Source organism: Lampris incognitus, chromosome 5 (assembly GCF_029633865.1).
Source record: "Lampris incognitus isolate fLamInc1 chromosome 5, fLamInc1.hap2, whole genome shotgun sequence".
Taxonomy (NCBI): domain Eukaryota; kingdom Metazoa; phylum Chordata; class Actinopteri; order Lampriformes; family Lampridae; genus Lampris; species Lampris incognitus.
In genome coordinates this window covers 59,367,616-59,381,228 of record NC_079215.1, presented here as the reverse complement: position 1 = coordinate 59,381,228, position 13,613 = coordinate 59,367,616, and the positions used below count along the sequence as shown (strand labels likewise).

The following is a 13,613-nucleotide window of genomic DNA, read 5'->3' as shown; positions in this document are numbered from 1 at the left end:
ATACAACAGCAACAACTACATTAAAAGCTAGAAGTGTGAGCTGATCCAGGATCAGGTTCATTACAGGACACATGATCTTAAACATACATTAGAATGCAAGTGGAAATTGATCCTACAATGTCTGCTTAACGGGACCAGTGTCTTCTAAAAAGTTACACTTTTGACTCGTCTGTCAAACAGAACATTATCCCAAAAGGCTTGGGGGGGTCATCAATGTACTTTTTTGCAAAGTAAGATGAACACCAATGTTTCTCTGTTAGCAGTAGTTTGCATCTTGCAACTGTCCCATGAATATCATTTTTGCCCAGTCTCATTCTTATTATCGAATTATGAACCAGACCTTGCTGAGGCTAGAGAGGCCTGCAGTTCTTTAGATGTTGTCCTGGGTTTTTTGTGATTTCCTGGATGAGTTATCACTGCATCCTTGGAGTTTTTTTAGTGGGACGTGACTCCTGGGAAGATTCACCACCGTTCCAAGTTTTCTCCGTTTGGAGACAATTTCTGTAACTGCTGTTTGATTGAGTCCCAGAGCCTTAGAAGTGACTTTGTGACACTTTCCAAACTGCATGGCAACTTACTTTCACTCATCTCTCCTTGAATTTCTTTTGACCGTGTCATATTGTGTTGCTTTTTGAGACCTTTAGCCTACTTCACCTATAGCCTACTTCGCATAAGTCATGTTTCAATTCAGCGGGGCTGGTGGTAATCAAGTCTGGACATGTCTGCTCTAATTTAAGCCAGTGATCAATTAAATGTGGTTAATTGGTTGATTGAGTAGCTGAGGGGGCGATTAATTTTTCACACAGGGTCAGTTGATGTTGGATAACCTTTTTCCTTAAATAAAATTATTTATAAACTGTCTGTGATGGCCTGGTGGCCTGTCCAGGGTGTCTCCCCGCCTGTTGCCCAATGACTGTTGGGATAGGCTCCAGCATTCCGCGGCCCCTGATTGGGATAAGCGGCTTGGATAATGGATGGATGAATTTTGGGTTTACTCGGGTTAAGTGTGACTAACATGCAAAAATAGAGGAAACCAGGGAGGGGTAAATACTTTTTCAGGGCATTGTACATAGCAAAACACATCTGCAGGGCTATGGTAAAGAGGAAATGATGACAAAATGTATCGGGGGGGGGTGGATAATCATAAGTAGGGTGTACTTATTGTTTACAATAGTCTTCAATTATGTTGAATGGCAATCCATTAGGTGAATACTATGATGAAACACAGGACAGGCTATGAAGATTAGTTATAATTTGCTTGGCCTAACATGTTGTTTCAAAGATTGTTCATTACTGCAACATGCATCTAACTTGATTTAATCCAAAAGTCTTTATTGAAAAGGCACTTTTCTTCAGAATGGCAGATAACAGGGTCAAGTCAAGTCAAGTCAGTTTTATTTGTATAGCCCAATATCACAAAAAAATAACAAATTTGCCTTAGTGGGCTTTACAGCAACACAACATCCTGTCCTTAGACCCTCTCATCGGAGAAGGAACAACTCCCTAAAAAAAAAACCTTTAACAGGGAGAAAAAATAGGAAGAAATCTTAGGGCGAGCAACAGAGGAAGGATCTTTCTCCCATGACAGACCATGCAGTGGACGTTGCATTTACACAATTTACAAAATACAACATTGAAAAAGAATAAACAGAATTATAATGGAATTATAAAATTTATGAAGAATATGATATGCAGGACGCCAGGCAGTGTCCAGACGCCAGGCAGTCCAGACGCCACCGGTATAGCCCAGGACCCAAGCCATGTGACCAGCATCACCATGTAAAATATATATATATAAGAAAAAGAAAAAAAAAAGAAAAATATGATGAGGGGAATGCCAAGCAGCGTCCAGGTGGCGACCACCGTCACCACGGAGACCTGGGAGGAGTGCATGTGCACACAAGACTGCATGTGCACACAAGAGACACTCACATCACACCATTCATACACAGAAAAAGAGAAAGGAGAAGACATTATTCAGAGAGAGAGAAAAGATGTGAGAAGAGAACAGTTTGCAATAGTCATTAGTCATAATCAATTGAGTCATCAATTAGTCATAATCTATATGCTATAAACTCGTCGGCAGAACAGTGGTTGGTAAATTAATTGAGACAGGAACTGACTGGCCATGCAGTACAGGTTGTGATTCGCTCAGCTTAAAGGCAACTAATTGTAAGCTAAAGCAAAAAGATGAGTTTTAAGTTTGGATTTAAAGGACTCAACAGACTGATTGTCTGATGGCAGCAGGCAGGTTATTCCACAAGAACAGGGCCCGATAGGAAAAGGCCCTGCCACCAGCTACCAGCTAACTTCTTTTTAACTTTGGGTACACACAGGAGCCCTGTATTTTGAGAGCAAAGAGCTCAAAATTGAATGTACGGTTTAAGGAGATCAGACAGGTAAGATGGGGCAAGCTCATTTAGTATTTTATAAGTCAGCAGAAGCACCTTGCATTCTGATCTTAACATGGATAGGAAGCCAATGAAGGGAGGCAAGAATTGGTGTAATATGGTCAAATTTCCTAGTTTTAGTTAGGATTCTAGCAGCAGCATTCTGAACCATCTGAAGACTTTTAGTACTAGAATGTGGCAGACCTGAAAACAGAATATTACAGGGCCCAGATAACGGACAGTCCCAGTCAAACCAAGATGTCTGGTCACCCTATAACTACTGCCATTTCAAACGAAATCTTGCAGTGATCAAGTTTTTAGAACATTTTTAACAAATGTATCTTTTGAAGTAAGTGTGGCGACAAATTTGGGCATTTCAGAAAGTTGTGGTGACATGTCCCCAGTGTCCTCACTGTAAGTGACATCTCTGTTATTGATCTATTCTTGTAATTGGCAATCCCAGACCCCACAACCAACTGTAGTATTCTCCTCCTGACCTGGTGCCTCAGAGAAGGAGTCAATGTTATGACAACCAGACAGCAAATTCAGATTGACACCTCTGTCAACTAATTAGCAACATGGGGTGTTAGTTTTCTTTGGTGTGATTTCTAGTTCAATATGTCAGTTGGACTGTTTTAAATTTTTCTCAAGTTGTAATGAAAACTGGATATTTTGAGAGGATAACTTGCTGAATCTGGAACATACCTGTATATTTCAGAGGTTTCTTGGGAGACTTGGATGCATAGCTTGAAATCGGGACCGTCCCATATAACTAGTGGTGTTTCAGATGAATTATTGCCATAAGCAATTTGCCAGAAAACTCTTAACAAATTGCAATTTCAAATAAGTGGTAGGGACAAATTCAAGCATTTCAAGCATGTTTTAAATTTTTCTTCAAAATCATTACCAGTATGTTTCTTCTCCACTCCTCAGCCAACCTCTAACTTTCTAAGATTGTGTTAAATAATCTAGTTAGAAACTCCACTGCCATCTCTCTTAAACACCTCCATGCCTCCACAGGTATGTCATCTGGACCACCTGCATTTCCACTTTTTATCCTCTACATAGCTGCCCTCACCTCCTCCTTGCTAATCCACCACACTTCCTGATTCACTATCCTCACAACATCCAACCTTCTCTTGCTCTCATTTTCTTCATTAATCAGTCATCAGCCCCTAAAAGTACTCCTTCCACCTTCTCAACACACTCTCCTCGCTTGTCAGCACATCTCCGTCTCTAGCCTTGATCGCCTTTACCTGCTGCACATCATTCCCTGCTCAGTCCCTCTGTCTAGCCAATTGGTACAAGTCATTTTCACCTTCCTTAGTGTCTAACCTCTCATACAACTCACCATACACTTTTGCCTTTGCCATCTCTCTCTTCTCTTTACACCCTGTCTACTTTCATCACTCTGGCTATCCCTCTTCTTTGCCAATGTCTTCCTCTGTATAATTTGCTGTACTTTTTCATTCCACCACAGAGTCTCTTTGTCTTCCTTCCTCTTTCCAGATGACACACCAAGTATCTTTCTCAGTCTCTGGCATCCACCAAGGAGAAGACTCATGCCTTTGGTAGTTTGCACAAGACATCTTCCAGAGTAGGCATAATGTAGTGAGAATGCTTTAGGGCCTTGTTCAGTAACTTAGGATCAATGCATAGTCTCAGCTTTTCCGGCTTTTTCACGATTACCATGTTGCTGATCCAGTCGGTTGGTTCTATGATGGGTGCAATGTGGCCTTCAGCCTTGTACTTGTCCAGCTGGGCTCTAACAGCTGGGTTCATTGTGATGGGTACGTTGCGAGGAGCACACTGAACTGCAGGAATACTGGGATCCAGATCAAAATTGACTTCCCCTGGTATGGATTCCACAGGTGAGTTGAACACATCACTGCATCTGTTGACCAGCTGTTCCTTGGTTAGGGCTCTGGGTTGTGCATGTTCCACTTTATGTACATCATCAGGGATTGTGAAGTGCATGAGACCCAGGCGTTCACAGGTAGAGCCCGACAGAAGAGGATCTTGTGGAGTGGTGCATTGAGTGCCAGACTTTTCTTATCCTTGAGGCTCATTACATTACAAGTGGCCCCAGAGTCCAACTGACATTGTTGTGGCGTGTTGTGAAATCGTAATGTTACAAACCACTTCTTCCCTTTAGCTTGTACTGCACCGATTGATTCATGCATGCATATGTCCTCATCACTGTTTTGCTCTGAATTCGCTGCCATATTTTTCATGCAGTGTATTTTTCCATCAGTAGGTCTTTTTTAACTGGGGCGGTTTGCAGCTGAGTGTGAAATGGCTGGGATGAGATTCAGCACCTCCAAGTCAGAGGCTATGGTTCTCTACCAGAAAATGGTGGATTGCTCCCTCCGGGTTGGGGATGAATTATTGCCTCAAGTGAAGGAGTTCAAGTATCTCGAGGTCTTGTTCACGAGTGAGGGTAGGATGGAGCGGGAGATTGACAGGGGGATTGGTGCAGCATCAGCAGTAATGAGGACGTTGTGGTGAAGAGAGAGCTGAGCCGGAAGGCAAAGCTCTCAATTTACCAGTCAGTCTTGACTCCTACCCTCACCTATCATCATGAGCTTTGGGTAGTGACCGAAAGGGTGAGATCGTGGACACAAGTGGCTAAAATGAGTTTCCTCCGTAGCGTGTCTGGGCTCAGCCTTAGAGATAGGGTGAGGGGTTCGGACATCTGGAGGGAGCTCGGATTAGAGCTGCTGCTCCTTCGCGTCGAAAGGAGCCAGTTGAGGTGGTTCGGGCATCTAATAAGGATGCCTCCTGGGCATCCTAATCAGACCTTTGGTAAACCTTTGGAGGTTTACCAGGCACGGCCAACTGGGAGGAGACCCCGGGGTAGACTCAGAACTCGCTGGAGGGACTACATGTCCAATCTGGCCTGGGAACGCCTTGGGATCTCCCAGGAGGAGCTGGGGGGACGTTGATGAGGAGAGTGACGTCTGGAGTGCCCTACTTAGCTTACTGCCACCGCGACCCTACCCGGAGAAGCAGCTGAAGATGAAAGAATGAATGAATGGGTCTTCTTTTGCTTCCACATGATTTGCATCATTTCCCAAATTCTGGGCAGTGTTCTCTGCCCCTTGAATGTGAGTTGCTACAGTATTTACATGCATAGTCTGCATCTACAGATTTGGGTGAATTACTCTGCCTCACTTGGTTATGCCTGGATTGTTGCTTAGCGACGGTGTGAACCATGTGGGGGTGGGGACTTACTATTTCCATTGCTCTCATTCTAATGCCAGTCTGTTCCGCTGTGCGATACATCTCAAAAGCAGCGATTAACGTGAGTTCCTTTTCTCTCAACAATCTGTGCCTTGTGCTCTCATTTGCAACACCCAGTACAATTTTGTCACAAATCATCTCATCCCTTTGCTGTCCATACTGACAGGTTGCTGCCTTTTCTCTGTCTGGTCACAAAATTGTCTATGGATTCGCCTTCCTCTTGTTTGCAGCTCCCAAACACGCACCTTTCATATATCACGTTCTTCGCAGGTTTGAAATACTTTTCCAACACATTCAGTATCGCTGCGGCAACCCCTTGATCCTGCTCGGAGAGGTTCAGGTTGTGACGGTGAATATGTCTGCATTCACTTACCATCACATTCCTCAGAGTTGCAGCCTGAATTTTCTTGTCCCTTTCAGCCATACCTGTAACGAGGGCATAGTCTTCATATTCAGCCCGGATTATGACCCAATTGGTGCTCCAGTCCTGTGAAACTCATTGATGAGGGAGGTGGAATTTTAGCTGCCATGCTAGCTGTTAGCAAGTGATGCACACCTGTTACACTGCTTGTTGACTCAGCTTCAGAACGACTCAAGTCCAATCTTGACATAGCCTACCCACTCAGCTAATATAAATCCATGAACACCAATTCAAGTACTTCTTACACCATGTTTTTGTAGGATATAATGAATACACGAACAAATGACAGACATGTTTGCCAAGCTCAGAACGTGTAATCTCAAGAAGCATGTAACAACTCCCTACATCCAGCATCGTGCATGAAACAACAAACAAGTAGATTGTTGATGGCATCAATCTAACTAGACCCTGGAACAAACCCCTGTTATCGTGTGGGGGGGATTAACTTTATATAATACATCCCATTCTAAATCTTATTACATTTTGTTTCTCCGGCCACTGCATGAGGGGGGTATAGGCCCCCACACCCATCCCCTGCCTCACCACCTGGGCTTTGAACCCTTTGAACAGTGTTTGGACTCTAGTGTATTTATCTGACATATAAAATAGCTCATCGTATTTTATCAAAGTTCCAACTGGGATTAAATAAATTTAATCAATCCCCAAAGGGAAATATTGTAAATATTTCCTTGAAATGTTACTTGAACCATTAACGTGGGTGTATGAGTGTACACTATAGTCCTCCAATTTACCCACTAAGCTACCCAGGGATGGTTAGCCATGATCAGGGCCTCATCAGCAATCCAAAGCAGCATATGCTGACAAATATGTTGCATGTGTATGTTGTGATTTCTTCTCTTCCACAGGCACAGCCATAGTTACAGAGCATCATGCTGCCATGTGGACAGATGGACGCTACTTCCTCCAGGCTAGCCAGCAGATGGACAGCAACTGGACACTGATGAAAATGGGTAAGGCCCAGCTTTCTGTTGCAATCAATTCATCCTCCAGTGCATTTTAGAGTACGTCTATAATTGGAAGTAAATGTTTGTGTCTTCCATCACTTACTGATGTGATTAAAAAAAAACAACAAAAAAAACAACATTTTAACAAACATTGACCGGTAATTGCAATCAGTTAGGTGATTCCTTTTTATAAAACTGAAATATGGGGTTTCCCTGATCTGTTCCATCCTCTGGTAGCGAGAAGTACAAACAAGGCAAAGCAGTCATTGACGTTTGTGTGCCATTAGCTCATCAGTAAACAGTTCCCACCCTTTTAAAAATGGCATCTATGGACCAAAGCTAACAAAGGCAATCTAGCATAATATGAATTACGCCAAACTATGTGGGAACACTGTTCTATTGTAATATTCCATTCCATCCATTATCCGAACTGCTTATCCTGCTGTCTGGGTCGCGGGGATGCTGGAGCCTATCCCAGCAGTCATTGGGCGGCAGGCAGGGAGAACACCCTGGACAGGCCGCCAGGCCATCAGGGCCAACAGACTCTCTCTCTCTCTCTCACACACACACACACACACACACACACACACACACACACACACACACATTCATACCTAGGGGCAATTCAGTATGGCTGATTCACCTGACCTACATGGACTGTGGGAGGAAACCGGAGCACCCGGAGGAAACCCATGCAGACACGGGGAGAACATACAAACTCCACACAGAGGACGACCCATCTGACCCACAAGGATGGACTGTCCCGGGGCTTGAACCCAGAACCTTATTGCTGTGAGGCGACCGTGTTAATCACTGCGCCACAGTGCCACCTCTATTGTAATAGTAATTGTAGAATTGGTAGATTACCTGTCCAACATATGCAGTACCATGTTGTCATGTTTTAGTTTTTTTTCCAGGTCAAAAATTCAACAACAGTTTTATGGAGAGCGGCTACAAACATGGTAAAGATGTCAGTTGGTATTGTGTAACCTGACTCCAAGATTCAAGATCCTTTATTGTTACGTCTCATTATATAAGTACAAGAGAGTAAAATTATTGTGTTTCGGCTCCTCAACGCTGCAACAACAATAGCATTAAAATAACAAAACAAAAAAGCAGTAATAATGATAAATAGTGTGTGGTGTATGTAAGGTGCTGTGTGTATGTAGGCTCTGCCTTAATAAAAGTGCATATGTGTTTGTAGTTGTGTGCACATTTGTATGTGTTTGTGTATGCCAGGCTACATCTGTGTGTGTGTGTGTGTGTGTGTGTGTGTGTGTGTGTGTGTGTAAACTGATGATCCGCTGAAGACCATAGGTCAGTTCCAGTCCGTCTGGCAACAGGCTTAGTGTCTTTAATGTTCTTTGTTCAAAAGCCTGGTGGCTTGATGGAAAAAGCTGTTCCGGAGCCTACTGGTCTGGGCTTTGAGGCATCGGTACCGCTTGCCTGACGGTAGCAGCTGGGACAGTCCATAGTTGGGATGGCTTCCAGTGTGGGAAGATCCATCCATTATCCGAACTGCTTATCCTGCTGCCAGGGTCACAGGGATGCTGGCGCCTATCCCAGCAGTCATTGGGCGGCAGGCGGGGAGACACCCTGGACAGGCCGCCAGGCCATCACACAGGGCTGAATTACACACACACACACACACACACATTCATACCTAGGGATGAATTAATACAGGCAATTCGCCTGACCTACATGTCTTTGGACTGTGGGAGGAAACCGGAGCCCCCGGAGGAAACCCACGCAGACACGGGGAGAACATGCAAATGCCACACAGAGGACGACCCCCAAGGTTGGACTACCCCAGGGCTCGAACCCAGGACCTTCTTGTTGTGAGGACTGTGCTAACCACTGCACCGCCGTGTGCGTGGGGAGATGGTGGCGCAAATTCACGTTTGCAGCAGCCTCACCCTGTACCGGTGTGGGAAGATGGTGGCTCAAACCTACATTTGCGGTGGCCTCACCTAGTATCATCCATGCAGTGTCTTTGTCCACGTCTGCGTCTAAGTTTGTGTCTTTGTTTGATGGCTGGGAGAGCTGGTACTGGATCAGCTGGGAGAGCTTGGTCTGTTGCGTCCTGTGGGCCCAGGGACCATGGCCCTGCCCGAAGCTGCACCCGAACAGAAAACTCCAATGGTGGTCTGACAGGACACGTAAGTGGGACAGGCTAAGCTAACTGCTAGCCCATGCAGACTGCCAGTTCTGATAACACCAAGGGTTGTCTGGCAGAGGCCTCACCTAGCATTGACAGTGTTTTGGTGTCATCGTGTGGAGTGCAGGAAGGTGTGTTGAAGGTGTCTGGCTGGGAGAGCTGGCGATGGATCGGCTGGGAGAGCCTGTTCTGCTGCGTCTGGTGGGCCTAGGGACCACCGCCCTACCTGGAGCTGCACCCGAAAAGAAAACTCCAAGGGTGGTCTGACAGGACACATAAGCAGGGCAGGCTAAGCTAACTGCTAGCCCATGCAGACCGGCAGTTCTGGGAAATGGGAAAGCACTGTTGTGCGATAGACTACACTAATAGATTTCACAAGAAAGATAAGGTAACAAGAAAAAAATGGATCGCTGCAATTCACAGAAACAACTGGAATCCAGGCACCGAATCATGGATTTGCGGTTCCCATTTTGTGTCGGGTAGGCTAACGTTAGGCTATGTTCGATTTTTGGGTAACGTTAAATGGTAAAATCATGAAGTCATATACTGTATTGACTACTCATCAATTAAATATTTAGCATCTTTCATAAGTTTTTGTCAACATATTTTTTTAAAAAACGTCCTTGTGTTCTACAAACAAAGGGGAGAATGGTTGGCTTAACGTTACAGTTTTCACAGTTGTAACTTAATAAAATAAAATAAATATTTGTACAAACCTGTCCACATACAACTAGAATGTCCATCGGTGTCCTTGTCACTTTGATTTCGCCAACAAATCCCGCATTGAAGTACGACCAAGCATCAAGACTTATGTATACCTTGAGGCTTTGCTTTGTGTATTTCCCTGGTGTAGAACTCAAGTACATATAAATATCAGGAAACTCGATTTGTGGCCAAATGTTAATGTCCATGGACCACTGGTTATTTGGTAAACTGTACGGGTCACTATCAAGTCCAGCTTCCTTAAGCAGATAATCTTGCGTTATAATCCCGGTTTCACTGTTTCCCCTACTAGAAGCAGCCATGTTGTGGGATGTTTTGCCGCTCACTGCGACTGAAGGGGCATGTTCCAGTGGGAAAGTGACGTCAATGCATACCCTCTATATGTAATTCTTCACATTAACAACATTGACCAATGTACAATTCTAACAACATTGACCAATATACAATTCTTCACATTTTTTCTTTTTCTTTTTGTTTTTTAGATTTGCTTGCTTTCCTTGTATTCATAAGTTCAGTCTATCAGGCTTTCTGATTTCGCTTTTGGACCTTCTCACCCAGGTTCACTTGGAGTGTTTGTGTTGTTGGTGTCAGTGTCACATAGGAGGTGTGTAGATGGACTGAGATTAACTGTGGACTTCACTGAGCTCACTGCCACTCTCTGGTGGAGTCTTTAACAGACTGCGACGATTGCGTTTGAGGATTTGTCCGTCCTCAGTTCTCACTGTGAACGATTGTGGAGCTACCTCTTGCAGAACCGTCGCTTTTGTCTTCCATCCATCAGCATCCTCAATCCCGACTGTGTCATTGCTGGACAGTGGAGGAAGATGCTTGGCTGTTATGTTGTAGAATGACTTTTGCCTCATTTTCTGCTGCCGCAGCTTGTATTCCAGCTTTGAGGGTTTCTTTTGTCTTAATTCGTTGTTTGGGTGACTCGGCAGGGTAGTGCGGAGCTTCCTCTTCATCAGCAGCTCAGCAGGTGATAGGCCACACTGGAGAGGTGATGCTCTGTAACTGAGTAGAGCCAAATACGGATCCGAGTCACTGTCAGCTGCTTTCTTTAGGAGTTGCTTGAGAATGTGGACTTTTCAGCTTGCCCATTCAACATGCGGGAAATTATATTGCTCTGCAAACCTCTGCCACATTCTCTACACCTAAAGCATGGGCCGTTTTCACTCACCACGGTGTGTGGAATGCCATGCCTGGCGAAGATTGATCTTACATGTGCTATGACACAGGTTGATGACATATTTGCTAATAATGCCATTTCAGCAAAGTTTGAATAGTAGTCAGTTACCACTAAATAGTCTTTATCTCTGAGGTGAAACAAGTCCATTCTCATTTTGTGCCATGGTACTGTTGGCACTTCAGCTACCACCATGGGCTCTTTGCTCTGCTTGTTTCTATGTTTCTGGCATGTGTCACATTTGTTTACCGTTATTTCAATGTCTTTGTTAATTCTGGGCCAGAAGACTGACTCTCTCAGTCTCCTTTTGCACTTTTCAATGCCAAGGTGGCCTTCATGTATCCTGTGTAGCATGTCCATTCTCAAAGCTTGTGCCAATCCTGCCCTTTTTTAGCAACATTCCATCCACAATACTAAGTTCACTTCTGACATGGTAAAACTGTGGACATGAACCCACTGGCCATCCCTCATCCATGTTTCCAATTACACGCTGCAGCTCTGTGTCCTTTGCTGTTGCCTCCGCTATCTGCCTTGACTTTGCGTCTGACACAGGCAGCACAGCAAACACCATGTTCACATGGCATTGAATATCCTCATCTGTTATACTCACACCGTTGCCTGTAGGTGCTGTGGAGCGTAAACTAGTTCAAAGTTGTACCTCTGCAACTTCATCATCAAGCGTTGAATCCGTGGAGACATCTCATTTAGATTCTTCTTGATGATAGCGACCAACAGCCAATGATCTGTCGCTACGGTGAAATATGGCAGTCCATATACATAGCTGTGAGACTGCTCTAAGCCATAAGTCAGTCCCAAGCATTCTTTTTCGATCTGGACGTATCGGAATTCAGATTTTGTCATGGCTGTGGATGCATAAGCCACTGGCTTCCAATGCTCGCCCTCAGTCTGTAGGAGAACTGCGCCAAGGCATCAGTCGACACTCATCCTCTGTGTGGTCATAAAATGTCAATGCAGGTGCAGTGGTCAGTGTTTTTCTTAGCTTTTGCCGCTCATGGTCATGTTTGTCTGTGCATTTAAACTAACCGTCCTTGTGTAAGAGCTCACGGATGCATGATGTTTTTGCAGTAAAATTGGGAATGAATTTACTTACAAAGTTGACCATCCCCGTGATGCGTAGCACACCTGTCTTGTCCGTGGGCCTTGGCATGTTCTGTGTTGCATTTATTTTTTCTTGGTCGGGCTGTACGCCTTGAGCCGAGAGCTTATCTCCGAGGAAAAGGATTTCCTGAACTCCAAACTCGCATTTACTCTTGTTGAGTTTCAGTCCATGCTTTCGTATGTGGTCCATCACTCTGCTCAGCCTTTCATTGTGCTCTTGGGCAGTGGTGCTCCATATGATGATGTCATTGATGTAGACTCGAACTCCATCCAAGCCCTCGATGATCTGCTCCATTGCTTGGTGAAATATTTCAGGGGCTGACTTTATTCCAAAAGGCAGTCTGAGAAAGCAATATCTGCCAAAGGGCGTGTTAAAGGTACAGTACTTGGTGCTGCTTTCGTCCAGTTTTAGCTGCCAGAAGCCTTGTGATGCGTCGAGCTTCGTGAAGTAACGGGCACCTGCCATTTCACTGATGGTTTCTTCCCGTGTGGGTATTTGATAGTGCTTACGTTTCAGGTTCTCATTCAGATCTTTCGGGTCCATGCATATTCTCAACTCTCCATTCTTTTTCTTTGTGACTACCATCGAGTTGACCCAGTCTGTAGGCTCCTCAACCTTTTTAATCACACCCAACATGGTCATTCTATCCAGCTCTTTCTTTAGGCAGTCTCTCAGTGGTGCCGGAACTCTGCGTGCAGCATGCACAATGGGCTGTGCGCCTTCTTTCAGCTGGATTTTATATGTTTAGGGCAGTGCACCAAAACCCCTGAAAACATCTGCAGAATTCTGTGCTATTGAGTCAACAGCGTCATTAGGTGTGTTCACAGGTGTGCTGATGTGATACGCTCTTTTCACCAGCCCCAACTCGTCACAGGATTTATCACCCAGAAGTAATTCACGTCCTTCATTCACAATAAAGAAGAGTAGGTGATGCACTTTTCCTTTCACTGTGACACTCAGCTTGCATGTGCCTAAACACTTGATTCGCTGCCCATTGTAGTCTTTCAGTCCAGACGTTTTCCTCCTTATCTGTGCCTTATTTTTTATTTCTTTGATATCTGACATGCTTATGAGATTTGCTTTTGCCCCAGTGTCTAATCTTATAGTGACTACAGTCCCATTTATTAGCAGTGGGGCTATCCATTTATCTTCTCTAGTGACTTTTTTTTTCTGGCTTATTTTTTGGTTCATTGACACAATTCACAACGCCAAAAAAAAAACATGTCACTGAGGTCAGGATCCTCCACTAAGTTTACAGATCTTCCTTTCTTCCCCTCTTTCCTTTTAAAGAAGCACTGTTTAGCAAAGTGTTTCATCCCTTGGCAATTTCAGCAGCGCTTACCAAAGGCTGGGCACTGTCTTTGCTTGTGCTGCGAGCCGCATCACTTTCAGTCAACCATCACGTCCTCC

The 13,613-nt window shown here is 44.5% G+C and overlaps 1 protein-coding gene across 2 annotated transcripts in view; it reads left to right on the top strand.

Moving 5' to 3' along the window:
• Positions 1–13,613, top strand: part of xpnpep1 (X-prolyl aminopeptidase (aminopeptidase P) 1, soluble) — a 157,571-nt gene that overhangs the window by 65,756 nt on the left and 78,202 nt on the right. For both annotated transcript variants that reach the window (XM_056279643.1, XM_056279642.1), the window contains exon 4: positions 6,921–7,025. In XM_056279643.1, the coding sequence (XP_056135618.1) occupies positions 6,921–7,025 (105 nt within the window). The remainder of the gene's footprint in view (positions 1–6,920; positions 7,026–13,613) is intronic.